A 13789-nucleotide genomic window follows, 5' to 3' on the forward strand; every position below is an offset into this window, starting at 1 on the left:
GGCAGTCAAACCCACCAGCCACACCTCGGAGGGAAGGTTGGGCAATCCTACTTCCGTAGTGATACTGCCTCGGAAACCCAAGGAGGGGTCGCTATGAATCGGGTTTGACTCCATGGCACATAACAACAACAACAACAACAACAACAAATTACCTCTAAAATGCATATGGATATTTTTTATAGCAGTTATAAATAAATACATATATAAGAATATCATCTGTCAAACCTTTGGTTTGACCGTTGGTATATTCTCATTTGCCTACCCATACCTGATCTTCTTGCCTGTCTACCTATGTATATACCCATAGATTAATGTTTGCTGTTACTGATAATGCAATATTGTATATGTAATAATATTTACCTTTATTGTCTACCTTTTGTGCATTTCTCTGTATCTTCCTTTTCCTTAGTGATATTGCGTTGGTCACATGCTTTTGTTATATTGCCTTTCCCTTCACCCAAATGAACACATGTCTCAACTAACCAGCAATTTTTCCTTCCATCCCTTCCAATCCATGGTAACCGACAAAGGTACTTTCCTTCTCTGTATAAACCTTTCCTTGACTTTTTGTAAAAACAGACTTTTACAATATTTGTCCTTCTGTGATTGACTTACTTCATTCAACATAATATCCTCAAAGTTCATCCACTTTATAAGGTGATTCACAAATTCTTCATTATTCTTAAATGTTGCATAGTATTCCATTGTATGTATGTACCATAGTTTGGTTATCCATTCACTTATTGATGGCCACTTAAGTTGTTTCCATCTCTTTTCTATTGTAAATAGTTCTACATTGAACATGAGTGTGAATGTATCTATTCATCGCCCAGATCTTAACCTCTTTAGGAAATATTCCTAGTAGTGCTATTGCTAGATCAAATGGTATTTCTATTTCTAACCTTTTAAAGAAGCACCATACCATTTTCCACAGTGGTTGTACCATTTTACAGTCCCCAGTGGTGTATGAGGGTTCTTGTCTCTCCACATCCTTGCCAGCATTTGTTTCTTCCTATCTTGTTGAATCACACATTGATTTTTGAGCCCAGGCTATGCAGATTGCAACATCATCACAATAGGGCTCTCAAAATAAAAAGCCATTCTTCTGTGTTTATGAGACCTTAATTTCTAAAGTAGGTGGTCATCTTTAAGAAGACTTAAAAATCAGTGCTATTGTTTGAATGCTCATGGTGTTGGGTCTCCAAAAAATAATCTTCTACTGAATACAGATGAGTGTCTTATGGATTTTAATGTCTTCTACAAGTGATTGAGATGACCAAAACTCTTTAAGTTTGCCTAATGGGAAAAATGCTTTTAACATTGTTTTTAAGACACATGTCCTAAAATACCTTGAGTATGTCAAGGAGTACCCTTATATAGGAGAGATGCCACCTGGATTGGTTTTTCTAGCATGAGGGTTGATCTGTGGGCTCCAGCTGTGCATGCTATCCTGGATCTCCTTTTGCTAATTTCCAGAGAGAGTCATCAACTTCAGCTGTGGAACAGAATTAAGCTGACTCATAGTGATAGAATCTTATTTTGTGTGTTTTAAATAATATATTACTGAGTTGTTTTGTAAAAATTTATGCAGCAAGTTAGGCTCCTATTGACAGTTTGCACGCAAATTGTTCAGTGTCGGTAGTTACTTTATCACAATGTGTCATCATTCCCTTTAATTATTTTTAGTTTGTTCCCTTTCCTGTGTTCTAGTTTTCTTGCCCTTTATCGTCTCATTTTTGCTTTTGAGTAATTGTTGACCTTTTGGTCTCATACTGATGTTTTTTAAGTAGAGTATTAATTTTAGAATATCCTTCATTTTGTGTGCCACTCTGCTATTTTGCTAAAGGGTGATATTGGGATACACTTGATTCTAGATACAAAGAGTGTCTCAGGGAGTCCTTTGTTCCTTTTTTATTTTTCAAAAAATTATAATTGTGATTTGGGTGAAAGTTTACAGAGGAAATTCATTTCCATACAGCAGCTCACATCTTGTGTAATGACATTGACTGCGATTTACCACAATGCAAAAGCTCACCTCCCACTTCCTCCCCATAGATACCTCTTCCCTGTGTCCTTCTCTCCCATGTATTCCTGCCTCCTGAGCTGTCTCCCATCATACACAGCCCTTCTATTCTGCCATGATTGATCTCTCCAAGGAGAGTATCTATCTAATGTAAATGTTCAGCTCATATGCCTGTCTTTTGTTTGGCTGGAAGCCACAGGAGTGGGTTCAGTTCCATACCTGAAAGGCAGCTAGGGACCATAGTCTTAAGGATTCCATCAGACTCTATCAGACTAGCAAACCTGCCCAACCCCTTTTCTTATTAATGATTTTGAGTCTTATTCCACGTTGTTCTCCCATTCTCCAGGATCTCCTACATTGATCCCCCCTCTGAGTAGTTGACAGTGGTAGCCAGGCACCATCTAGTTCTTCTGGTCTCATAGTTGTATAGGCTGAGGATTGCATGGTGTTCCAGTCACTTGGACTAATTGTTTCCATGTTCCTTTAAAGCCAGACATTCTTACAGCACATACAAATACAAATGTAGAAATATTATCTGCCAACCCTGTACATGGTCATGGCAACTCCCCCCTGCCTAGACATACCTCATCATTCAGTCTGTCCACTCATCTATCCACCCCATGATCAATGCTTGCCATCACTGACAACGCAATACTGTCATGCAAAAGGGTTCATGTTTGCTGTCTGTTCTTCCTGTGTACCTCTCTATGTCTTCCTCTTCCTCATTGCCACCGTGTTGATCACTAATTTTGGTATATTGCCCTTCCCTTCACCCCAATCAGTACTTGTCTCTCCCTGTCTGCCAGTGTTCCCTTCCCTCCCCTCCCATCCCTGTTAAACAACAAGAAAGTTTCCTTCCATATATAAACCTTTCCTTTACTTTTTATAATAGTGAGAAAATACAATATTTGTCCTTCTGTGATTAATTTATTTCACTCAGCATGTCCTCCAAGTTCATCCATGTTATGTGGTCTTTTGTAGATTCGCTATTATTCTTTAGTGTTGGGTAGTATTCCATTGTGTGTATGTACCACAATTTGATTATCCATTCTTCTGTTGATGGACACTTAGGTTGTTTCCATCTCTTTGTTACTGTGATAATGCTGCAGTGAACATGGATGTACATATACCTGTTCTTGTCCTGACTCTCATTTCTTTAGGATATATACCTAGTCATGGAATTGCTGGATCAAATGGTATTTCTAATTCCAACTCTTTAAGGAATTGCCATACTACTTTCCACAGTGGCTGTATCATTTTACATCCTACCTCAGAAGGAAGGTTGGGCAATCTACGTCCGTGGTGATACTGCCTCGGAAACCCAAGGAGGGGTCGCTATGAGTTGGGGACGACTCGACAGCGAACAACAACACCAGCAGTGTATTAGAGTCCTAATATCTCCACATCCTCACCAGCATTTATTGTTTTCTGTCCTGTTGAACCTTGCTGTTGGTGCTACGGTGAGATGGTATCTCATTCTTGGTTTTTTTTTTTTGCTTCTCTCTAATGGCTAATGATCGTGAACATTTCTTCACGTGTCTGTTGGCTGCCTGAATATCTTCTTTGGTGGTATCTGTTCATGTCTTCTGCCCATTTTTCAAATAGATTGTTTGTCTTTGTGTTGTTGAGGTACTGGAGTTTTCTATAAATTTTAGAGATAAGTCCCTTTTCAGGTATACCATTGCTGAATATTTTTTCCCAATCTGTAGGTTCTATTTTTCTCTTTTGGAGAAGTTTTTGGAAGCACATAAAAATTTAATTTTTAGAAGATCCCAATCATTTAGTTTATCTTCTGCTGTTTGTGTATTTTGTGTGATGCTTGATAGTCTATTTATGCCATAAATTAGGACCCCTAAATTTGCCCCTATTTTTTCCTTGAGGAACTTTATAGTTTATGTTTCACATTTAAGCCTTTGATTCATCTAGAGTTAGCTTTTGTATATGGTGTGGGGTATGGATCTTGTTTCATTTTTATGGATAACCAGTTTTGTTAGCACCATTTGTTAAAGAAACCGTTTCGTTCCCATTTAATGGATTTTGGCTGTTTGTCAAAGATCAGCTGACCATATGTTGATAGATCTATTTCTGGGTTCTCAATTTTATTCCACTGGTCTATGTGTCTGTCACTGTACTGATACCAGGCTGTTTTGAGAACTGTGGCTGTATCGTACGTTTTGAGATCCGGCAGTGTGAGACCTCCTACTTTGTTGTTCTACTTCAGTAGTGCTTTGCTTATCCAAAGTCTGTCTCCTTTCCATATAAAGTTAGTGATTGGTTTTTCCATATCATTAAAGATTGTTGATGGGATCTGGATTGGGATTGCCTTGAATATATAGGTTGCTTTGTGTAGTAGTAACATTTTCATAATGTTCAATCTTCCTATCCACGAGCATGGTATGTTCTTCCATTTATGTAGATCTCTTATGATTTCTTGAAGTAGTATTTTATAGTTTTCTTTGTACAGGCCTTTTTGTGTCCCTGGTAAGATTTATTCCCAAATATTTATTTGTTTTGGTGTCTATTATAAATGGTATTGATTTTAGTACTTCCTTTTCATCAGTCTCTTTGCTGGTGTAGAGGAATCCAACTGTTTTTTGTATGTTGATCTTGTATCCTCCCACTAGTCTAATCTCTCAATTAGTTCCAGTAGTTTTCTTTCTCAGTGTCTTAGGTTTTTCTATGTATAGAATCATATCATCTGCACATAGGGATAGTTTTACTTCCTCTTACCAATTTGGATGCTTTTGACTTCCCTTTCTTGCCTTATTGCCCTGGCTAGGACTTCCAATACAGTGTTGAATAAAAGTAGTGATAGAGGGCATCCTTGTCAGGTTCCTGTTCACAAGGGGAATGGTTTCAGTCTCTCTCCATTGAGAATAATGTTGGCTGTTGGTTGTATTTATGCCCTTTATTATGTTAACGAATTTCCCTTCTATTCCTGTTTTTCTGAGAGTTTTTATCAGGAATGGGTGGTGTTGGGAGTCCTTTGTTCTTTATTGGTCTAGTTTGTCTGGCTTTTTTTTTTTTTTTAAATAATAAGGAGAATTGAGTTCTCCATATTTTTCTCAAATTTTTTGGGGACCAACTATTGTGACCTTGGTCGCAATCGTTTGTAGTGGTAGCCAGGAACTAGCTAGTTCTTCTGGTCTCAGGTTAGATGAGGTGGTGATTTGAATAGGCTTTTTCTTCACTGAACTTTTGGTTACCTTCTTACTGTTTTGCTCCTGGTGAGTAGAGACCCATGGTTGTGTCCTAGATGGCCACTTGCAAGCTTGTCAGAACCCAGATAACCACTTAGAGTGATCAAATCTTAATAAAGTGATGGACCAAGCCTGAGAAAACACATTGCAGTCTTCTCTCTTTCTATTTTGAAAACAGTAATTTCATCTATATTATTTCAATCTTAACAGTACTTTTTGTTTTGTATAGATTGTCTTACAAGGACATACAACAAGAGTAACTGCCAAATCTCAGCAGAGTGGAGAGAAAGCGTTTCGATGTGAATATGACGGATGTGGAAAATTATATACAACAGCTCATCATCTTAAGGTATGTATAAAAGAAGTGCTGTATCCAGTTACAAGAAAACCTAGGGCATTAATACTAACATGATATATTTGTGACATTCAGACTCCACTGAAAAATCTCCATAATTCAAAATCTTAAGTGATCTGTTTTGTCACACTTGTCAAGATGCAGACACAGGCTCACACTCACAAAGTCACAAAGAAGCCTGTACAGCTTTGTGCAGTTGTGTGGCCATGAAATTGATTCTAGATCACATTGACAGTGTAGAAATGGCCCACAGGCTTTCCTGAACTGTTATCTTTACAGGAACAGATCTCCAGATCTTCTCTCCCACAGAGGCACTGGTCAGTTTGAACCACTAATCTCTCAATTACTAGCCCAGCGCTTAACTGTTGGACTACCAGGCACTTTATAAAGACTTCAGAAACTCACCTCTTTGAGGGCTTGGGCTATGTTTTCTGCATCCTTGTATCCCTAATGCCTAGCATACTACCTGTCACATTCTAGTAGGTACTTTATATATTTGAATACAGTTTTTTGTCAAATGTGAAATTTATGTAACTTTATGAGAGATGTGTGTGAAATCACTCTGAACGGTGATTCACTAGAATCCAGGATTTCTGGGGTTAATTTGTCCTGTCTTTCAAATATTTGTGTCAAGTATTTTTATCTTGATTACAGCTAAATATGGCATACCATGACTCCTAATAGCTAAAATTTATTAACTTCAAAACTTATAATGTGTCAGGAAGTATGCAGGTACTCTGTTTGGAATATTGACCCTAGAGTCCATCTCTCCTACTTAATAGTGTGTAACCTTGATGTTATTTGATCTCTTGGTACCTCATTGCCCTCATCTGTAAAATCGAATGATAAAAATATTCCCCTTATAGGATTGTTGTTAAATATGTTAATAACTGTACATGTAAAGTTCTGAAAAAAGTCATATGGAAAAGGGTCAACAAATTCAGTCCATTGTCATTATTATTCATTTCTCACAGCAACTCTCTAAGGTAGATACTATTATGTCCCACTTTACAGAGAGGACTTTGAGGCTTTGAGAAGGTATGTTCCCACGCCAGACTGCAAGTCAGTAGTTAAGCCATGCCTCACATCTAGGCCCCTCTAATGGCAGCCTATACTCTTAACCCAATAGTGTGTAGTTTCTCCCTATACTTTGGTCTTATTTCTCATCATGTATGTGTTTCATATGCACACCTTTGACCACTTCAGAAAAACTCAGATCTCAAATGTTCCTGTTCCTTATTTAAATTATATTTCTTAATATGTAACATTTAGATCTCTATTGAGCATTATTGGGCTGTGGTTTTTATGAAAACTTAAATTATTTTGTTTTAAAGAAACATAAAAACAACAAAGCAATTCAGCAGGGAGGGGGAAAGAAACATCTATGTTGAAAGATGTTTGTTGGAAGACAGCTACCTGGCCAACTGACTGGAAGAGATCCATATTTGTACCCATTCCAAAGAAAGGTGATCCCTCAGAATATGAAAATTATTAAACAATATCATTGATAACACATGGAAGTAAAATCTTACTGAAGATAATTCAAAAACAGTTGCAGCAGTATATTGACAGAGACCTTCCAGAAATGCAATCTCGATTCAGAAGGGGACATGGAGTAAGGGATATCATACTGGTATGATGGATCTTGGCTCAAAGCAAAGACTATCAGAAAGATGTTTACTTGTGTTTTATTGATGGTGCAAAGGTATTTGATTGTGTGGATCACATAAATTGTGGATAACATTGAGAAAGATTGGGAATTCCATAACACTTAATTGTACTCATGAGGAACCTGTTCATAGACCAGTAGGCTGTCATTCGAACAGAACAAGGGGACACTGCATGGTTCAAAATCAGGAAGGGAGTGTGTCAGGGTTGTATCCTTTCATCATACTTATTCGATCTGTATGCTGAGCAAATAATCCAAGAAGCTGGACTATATGAAGAAGAACATGGCATCAGGATTGGAGGAAGGCTCATTAACAATCTGAGATATGCAGATGACACAACCTTGCTTGCTTACTGAAAGTGAGGGTGACTTGGAGACCTTACTTATGAAGATGAAAGACTGCAGTCTGCAGTATGGACTATGCTCAATATAAAGAAAACAAAAATCCTCACAACTTGACCAATAAGCAGCATCATGATAAATGAAGAGAAGATTGAAGTTGTCAAAGACTTCATATTACTTGGTTCTACAATCAATGCCAATGGAAGTAGCAGTCAAGACATCAAAAGACGTATTACAGTGGGTGGATCTGTTGGAAAAAAACCTCTTTCAAGTACTGAAGGACAAAGATATCTCCTTGAAGACTAAGAAGCACCTAACCCAAGCCATGGTGTTTTCAGCCATCTCATATGCATGGGAAGGCTGGACAATGAATAAAGAAGACCAAAGAGGGGTTGATGCTTTTAAGTTGTGGTGTTGACGAAGAATACCGAAAGTCCCATGGACTGCCAGAAGAACTAACAAATCTGTGCTGGAAGAAGTGCAGCTGGAATGCTTCTTGAAAGCAGGAATGGCCAGAATTCGTCTTACCTGCTTTGGTCATGTTGTCAGAAGGAGCCATTCTCTGGAGAAGGATGTAATGCTTGGTAAAGTGGAGGGTCAACCAAAGAAGGGAAAGCCCTCAGTAAGATGGATTGACACAGTGGCTGCAGTGATGGGCTGTGGTATAATAGTGATCATGAGGCTGGCCCAGGACCGGGCAGTATTTCTTTCTGTTGCACATAGGCTCGCTGTGAGTCAGAGATGAACAACAACAACAATGTTGAAACATTTACTTGTGGGACACCTAAAGAAACTAGAATCATGTGTGTGTTTTAATAACAGGTGCATGAGAGGTCACACACAGGGGACCGGCCTTATCAGTGTGATCGTTCTGGCTGTGGGAAAGCATTTGCAACAGGTAAAGACATGAATTCTTTTTTTTTCTGTCCCTTGATTCTGCCTGGGGGTTGATAAGAGACAGGCCCAAGGCAGGAACTGACCCTTGCTTTGTCCTATTCAGCAGAAGCACATGATCAGCTTTTCAGTTTCTCCTATACCTGCCTCGTGTCTTACCTGCTCTTACCTTCTCTCTATTCTCATTTTTCTTCTCAAACCTATTTCTGCTTACTTTGGTGGTTTTCACTCTACACTCTCCTTTCTTAGGGACAGATCTTAGGGAACCGTGGGAAACTGGGACTTAGCAGTGGGATGGGCTTGCCAGTGACACATCCAGCAAGGCCAGGACTGGTACCAGGCCTCCTGACTTTCATTACATTCCTTATTCTGTGTCTCAATTCTTCTTTAAATTTTCTCACGTCTTCCATGACTTGTGAACAGTGTCTGTAATAGTTATTCTGTTGTTTGCCTAGTATTAGATCCTGGGTGTGTACTATATTTTCCAGTATATTTTTATATCTTAATCTGAGTATGAATGTTTACAGGGGTATATTAAATGGAATTAAGTTTCTTTTAAAATTTTCTTAAAGGTTATGGATTAAAGAGTCATGTCAGAACTCATACAGGAGAAAAGCCATATCGGTGTTCAGAAGATAATTGTACTAAATCTTTTAAAACTTCAGGAGATCTGCAGAAACATATCAGAACTCATACAGGTATTGGTGTGAACAGAGGATCAGATCTAAGTCAAGAGTTCTTAATTTGGAGGGAAAGGACTTGGGGAGGGAATCTCTGGAAAAGTTGAGAGAGTCAGCATCGGGGATATCTCTTAAATCCCTAAAATGCGTGCACTTTGATGTGTTTGCATGTATGCTGCTTTGTAGAATGAAGGTCTGGTTTTGTTAGATTCTCAAAAAGGTCCATCTCCCAAAAATAGTAGGACCAGTGTCTCTATACCATCACCTCTCTCAGTTTTCAGAAATGATTTGAACAACAAGGTTATTTACTAAGACCAGAACCTAAGGCACCCAATTCCATCCCAGGTTAGTACTGCTTCTCCTGCATCAGGCAGCTGCTAAAGAAAGTTTATCTGAACCCCCAAAGCCCCACAGAAAGTAAGACTTTGTTACTTCCTTGTGATTACCTCTTTTTCCCTTTAAATTTCCTTTTCTCCCTCTCCGTCTCTTCCTTCCCGTCTTTTTCCCTCTTCCCTCATATTTGATTACTTGTGGAATTGGTATTACTAGAAAGGTAATTATTTGCTTTGGGTTAGAGCTAGAATTTCAGAAATTGTTGATAAGATTTACTGTTACAAGTTGTTGACTGAGTAGTAGCATAAGATAATTTAGTTTGAGATTTTGATATAGATGTTTTAAACATGCTGTTTTAACTTTGGCCCCAAATGCTATACCGATAAGTATACTGAAATAGTGTAGCACATTTCCATGATGGATTCTTCCAGACATTAAGGTTTAACCTTTAGTGTATATATGATCCCAAGTTGGCTCTACAATGTTCAGGAACAAATTCTAAGTCTCTGCCTCCATTTCATCCATACACTTATTTTTATCCATTTGATCAGCACCAGATGTTTCCAAATACATATGAATTCTATTTGAATTTGTTACATAAAGCCAACTTGTTGTATAAAAGCTATATAAAACCAGTAATCTTAGTACCAGTAATATTTATCAACAACATCGGAATTGTGATTCTTTTGATGGCACTCATTCAGCAAACCACATGGACATATACCAGTTTTTAAATCATAAGTATTTTCATTGGTATAATGTTGAATTGAGTAATGGGCTTCTATTACAAATATGGGTGGTTTCAGTGCAAAAACCAAGCAAAGTATTATAGTCAGGGTAGTACTATCTATAGTACGATGAGAATTATTCAAACTGTTGATGCCTATCATAGTATATCAGGAGCTCTGGTAGCGTAGTTCCTAAGGCATCTGACTGCTAACCAGAAGGCTGGCAGTTCAAACCCACCAGCCACTCCTCAAAAGGAAGATTGGGCAATCTACTTCCGTAGAGATACTGCTTCAGAAACCCGGGGGGGGGGTCACTATGAGTTGAATTGACTCAGAGGCAGTGAGTTTGGTTTGGTTTTTTGGATCATAGTGTATCAGGACTGGGAAGACTTCAGAGCTCATCTTGATCCAGAAAGATGAGCCTTCTCTCAGGTTGACCTGTTGAATAAAATTCTCACAAGGAAAGGATCAAAGAATCTTGCTCCTTTTTTTTTTTTTTAATAATTTTATACATGAGGGCAGAAATCTTCCAGAATGTTTTTCACCAACAGAGAAATAATTTCATTTGGCCAAAAAAAAAAGTAACAAACTTAAAACTATATTTATAGGTAAATATCTATTTCTATTGTTTGATGGAGAGAGTTTTTTTTTTTTTCATTCCCAGAAATATTTTAATTTGAGCTCATTTTAAAAGCGAACACACAGGAATCAAAAGCAAAGGCCTATCTGACAGTTAAACAGCATTTTGGGTTCTGAGTTTACAGGAAACAAGTATAATGGAAGGAATATCATAGGCACAGTAGACTTCTTTTTGTAAGAAAGGTAATACATTTAGCAAGTACTTTGATACATATTATGGCATAGGCACTAGATTAAAAAAAAAAAGATCAGAGATTATTTTTCTTTAAAGTACTATAAAGTAAATAAATACAAAATAAGCATTTAGGGGATTCGAGAATTCTAAAAAAGGAGCTCTGGTAGTGTAGTGCCTAAGGCACTTGACTGCTAACCAGAAGGCTGGCGGTTCAAACCCACCAGCCACTCCTTGGAAGGAAGATGGGGCAGTCTACTTCTGTAGTGATACTGCCTCAGAAACCCAAGGAGGGGTTGCTATGAGTTGGGTCCGACTCGACGGCACATAATAATGACAACAACAACAGAGTTCTAAAAAGGTCTCTGGCTGGTGCAAATGGTGTGTGTTTGTCTGCTAACCAGAAGACTGATTATTCTAACCCAGTAGTGCCACGGAAGAAAAGCCTGGCAATCTGCTTCCCTAAAGTTTATAGTGAAGAAAATCCTGTGGGGCAGTTTTACTCTGAAATGCATGGGGTCTCCCTAAGTTGTAATTGACTTGATGGCAACAGATTTGGTTTTGGTTATGGTTATTTTAACTTAATTCTTATTCTTGACTAGTTTTTGTTTATATTTCTTTCACTTTATTTTGTTGTTGAGCATATACACAGCAAAACATAGACCAGTTCAAGTTTCTGCATGAACTATTTAGTGGCATTGATTATATTCTCTGAATTGTGCAACTGTTCTCACTCTCCTTTCCTGAGTTATTCCTCCTCCACTAACATAAATTCACTGTCTTTTAAGGTTCCTGTCTAATCTTTCAAGTTGCTATTGTCAGTTTGATCCCATATAGGTAGTTCTTAAAATAGTATAATGCTCAATGCAGACCCTTTTTACTAGTTAAGGTAAACTGCTGTTCAGTTTTAAGATGACTTCAGGGGGTATTTTTGGTTTGAGGTTTAAAGATAACCTCAGGGCAGTAGTTTCAGGGATTCATTCAACTTTCATGGCTCTAGAAAGTCTGGAAGCCATGACAATTTGAAATTCTATTCTGCATTTTCCCCTTTTTGATCAGGATTCTTCTGTAGAATCTTTGATCTAAATGTTCTTTAATGGTAGCTTGGCACCATCCAGTTTTTCTGGTCACATGGAGGCAATTAGCCACACATTTCATATCCTCTTTTCCTGACTATCCTTCTTCCTCTTTTGTTGCAGGCAAAAAGAGGGCAATTGTTGTGCTTTGGTTGGCTGCTTGCAAGCTTTTTTCTTTAATATTTCCTGTATTTCTTTCTCTGCTTTTCTCAACTCATTTTTCTTTATGCCCATCTGGATGATCCATCTTTACGATTCTTATAATCACTGATGACTTCTGAATATTTAGATATTCCCATGTGCACTTTTCTAAAATGAGCTTGAATTCAACCAAAAATTTCTGGGACACAAAAAAATCTCTCTTGATTGATTGATAGATAGTGATATTTACCTATAAATATAACTTGAGGTTTGTTATTTGTCTTTTGGCCAGCTGAAATTGTTTCCCTGTTGGTAGAAACCATTCCAAAAGATTTCTGCCCTCAAGTATTAAATCTAAAGGAGCAGGAATCTTTGATCCTTGTGAGAAATTTATTCAATAAATCAATCTAAAAGAAGTCTCATCTCTTCTCTGTCTGGGAAGAAGTTCAGCCGGAATGCTCCTTAGAAGCAAGGATGGCGAGACTTCGTCTCACGTACTTTGGGCATGTTATCAGGAGGGACCAGTCCCTGGAGAAGGGTATCATGCCTGGTAAAGCAAAGGGTCACAAAAAAAGAGGAAGGCTTTCAATGACATGGATTGACACAGTGGCTGCAACAGTGGCCTCAAATGTAGCAGTTATTGGGAGGATGGTGCAGGGCGAGGCAGTGTTTCATTCTGTTGTATGTAGGGTTGCTATGAGTCCATAGTACCTAACAACAACAATATGTGAATTTAAGTTTAGATTAGAAGATGCTGTTTACAGGGGTAGAGAGTGGGGGTGAGGATCCTGAAAGGGAAGCTAGAGTCTTGAGCATAATCCTAGGCAGAATTGATGGATAAGATATTTCAATTTTCAGTGTATTTTTGTACCATCTAATTTATTACTCTTGTGTTTTCAGGAGAAAGGCCCTTTAAATGTCCCTTTGAAGGCTGTGGTCGATCCTTTACAACATCAAATATCAGAAAAGTGCATATTAGGACACATACAGGAGAAAGACCTTATTATTGCACAGAACCAGGATGTGGGAGAGCATTTGCCAGTGCAACAAATTATAAAAACCATGTGCGAATACACACAGGTAACAGTCCCTGATTTCTGATGCTGGTTTCCTATCTTTCAAGTTTCAATAAATTTAACTCCTGCCTCTTTCTCTAACCATTTCTTGCTAACCTATTCCCTCCTTCCTACCACTTGGCATGATAGAAAAGAATCAAGCAACTTAAAAGAAAATCACCTTGGTATTCATAACATCATTTTGTCACCAGACAGTTATTGAGCATTTACTGCTGGGAATCAGAAATACAGAGACAGATAAGACATTGTCAGGGACAGTCTAGCTGGGCAAAGAGATAGTAGAGAAGCAGTTGCTGCAGAGTGTCTCCAGGTATATGAGCAAGCTGCTGTGGGAGGAGCAAGGATGGTAGCCACCTCTACGGAATGGGAGAAGCATGCAGGGATGACTCAACAAGAGAATTTGACTTTCAGATTGAATTCTGAAGTTTGCTAAGTATAAGGAAGGGATTCCTGGCAGGGGA

At 38.2% G+C, this 13789-nt stretch overlaps 1 protein-coding gene across 1 annotated transcript in view; it reads left to right on the forward strand.

Moving 5' to 3' along the window:
• Positions 1-13789, forward strand: part of ZNF143 (zinc finger protein 143) — an 87259-nt gene that overhangs the window by 24507 nt on the left and 48963 nt on the right. The window contains exons 7-10 of the mRNA XM_007955032.2: positions 5453-5572; positions 8412-8487; positions 9056-9181; positions 13153-13332. Coding sequence (XP_007953223.1) covers positions 5453-5572; positions 8412-8487; positions 9056-9181; positions 13153-13332 — 502 coding nt within the window. The remainder of the gene's footprint in view (positions 1-5452; positions 5573-8411; positions 8488-9055; positions 9182-13152; positions 13333-13789) is intronic.

This window comes from Orycteropus afer, unplaced genomic scaffold (genome assembly GCF_000298275.1).
Source record: "Orycteropus afer afer isolate SDZICR_OR568_19922 unplaced genomic scaffold, OryAfe1.0 scaffold00014, whole genome shotgun sequence".
NCBI lineage: Eukaryota > Metazoa > Chordata > Mammalia > Tubulidentata > Orycteropodidae > Orycteropus > Orycteropus afer.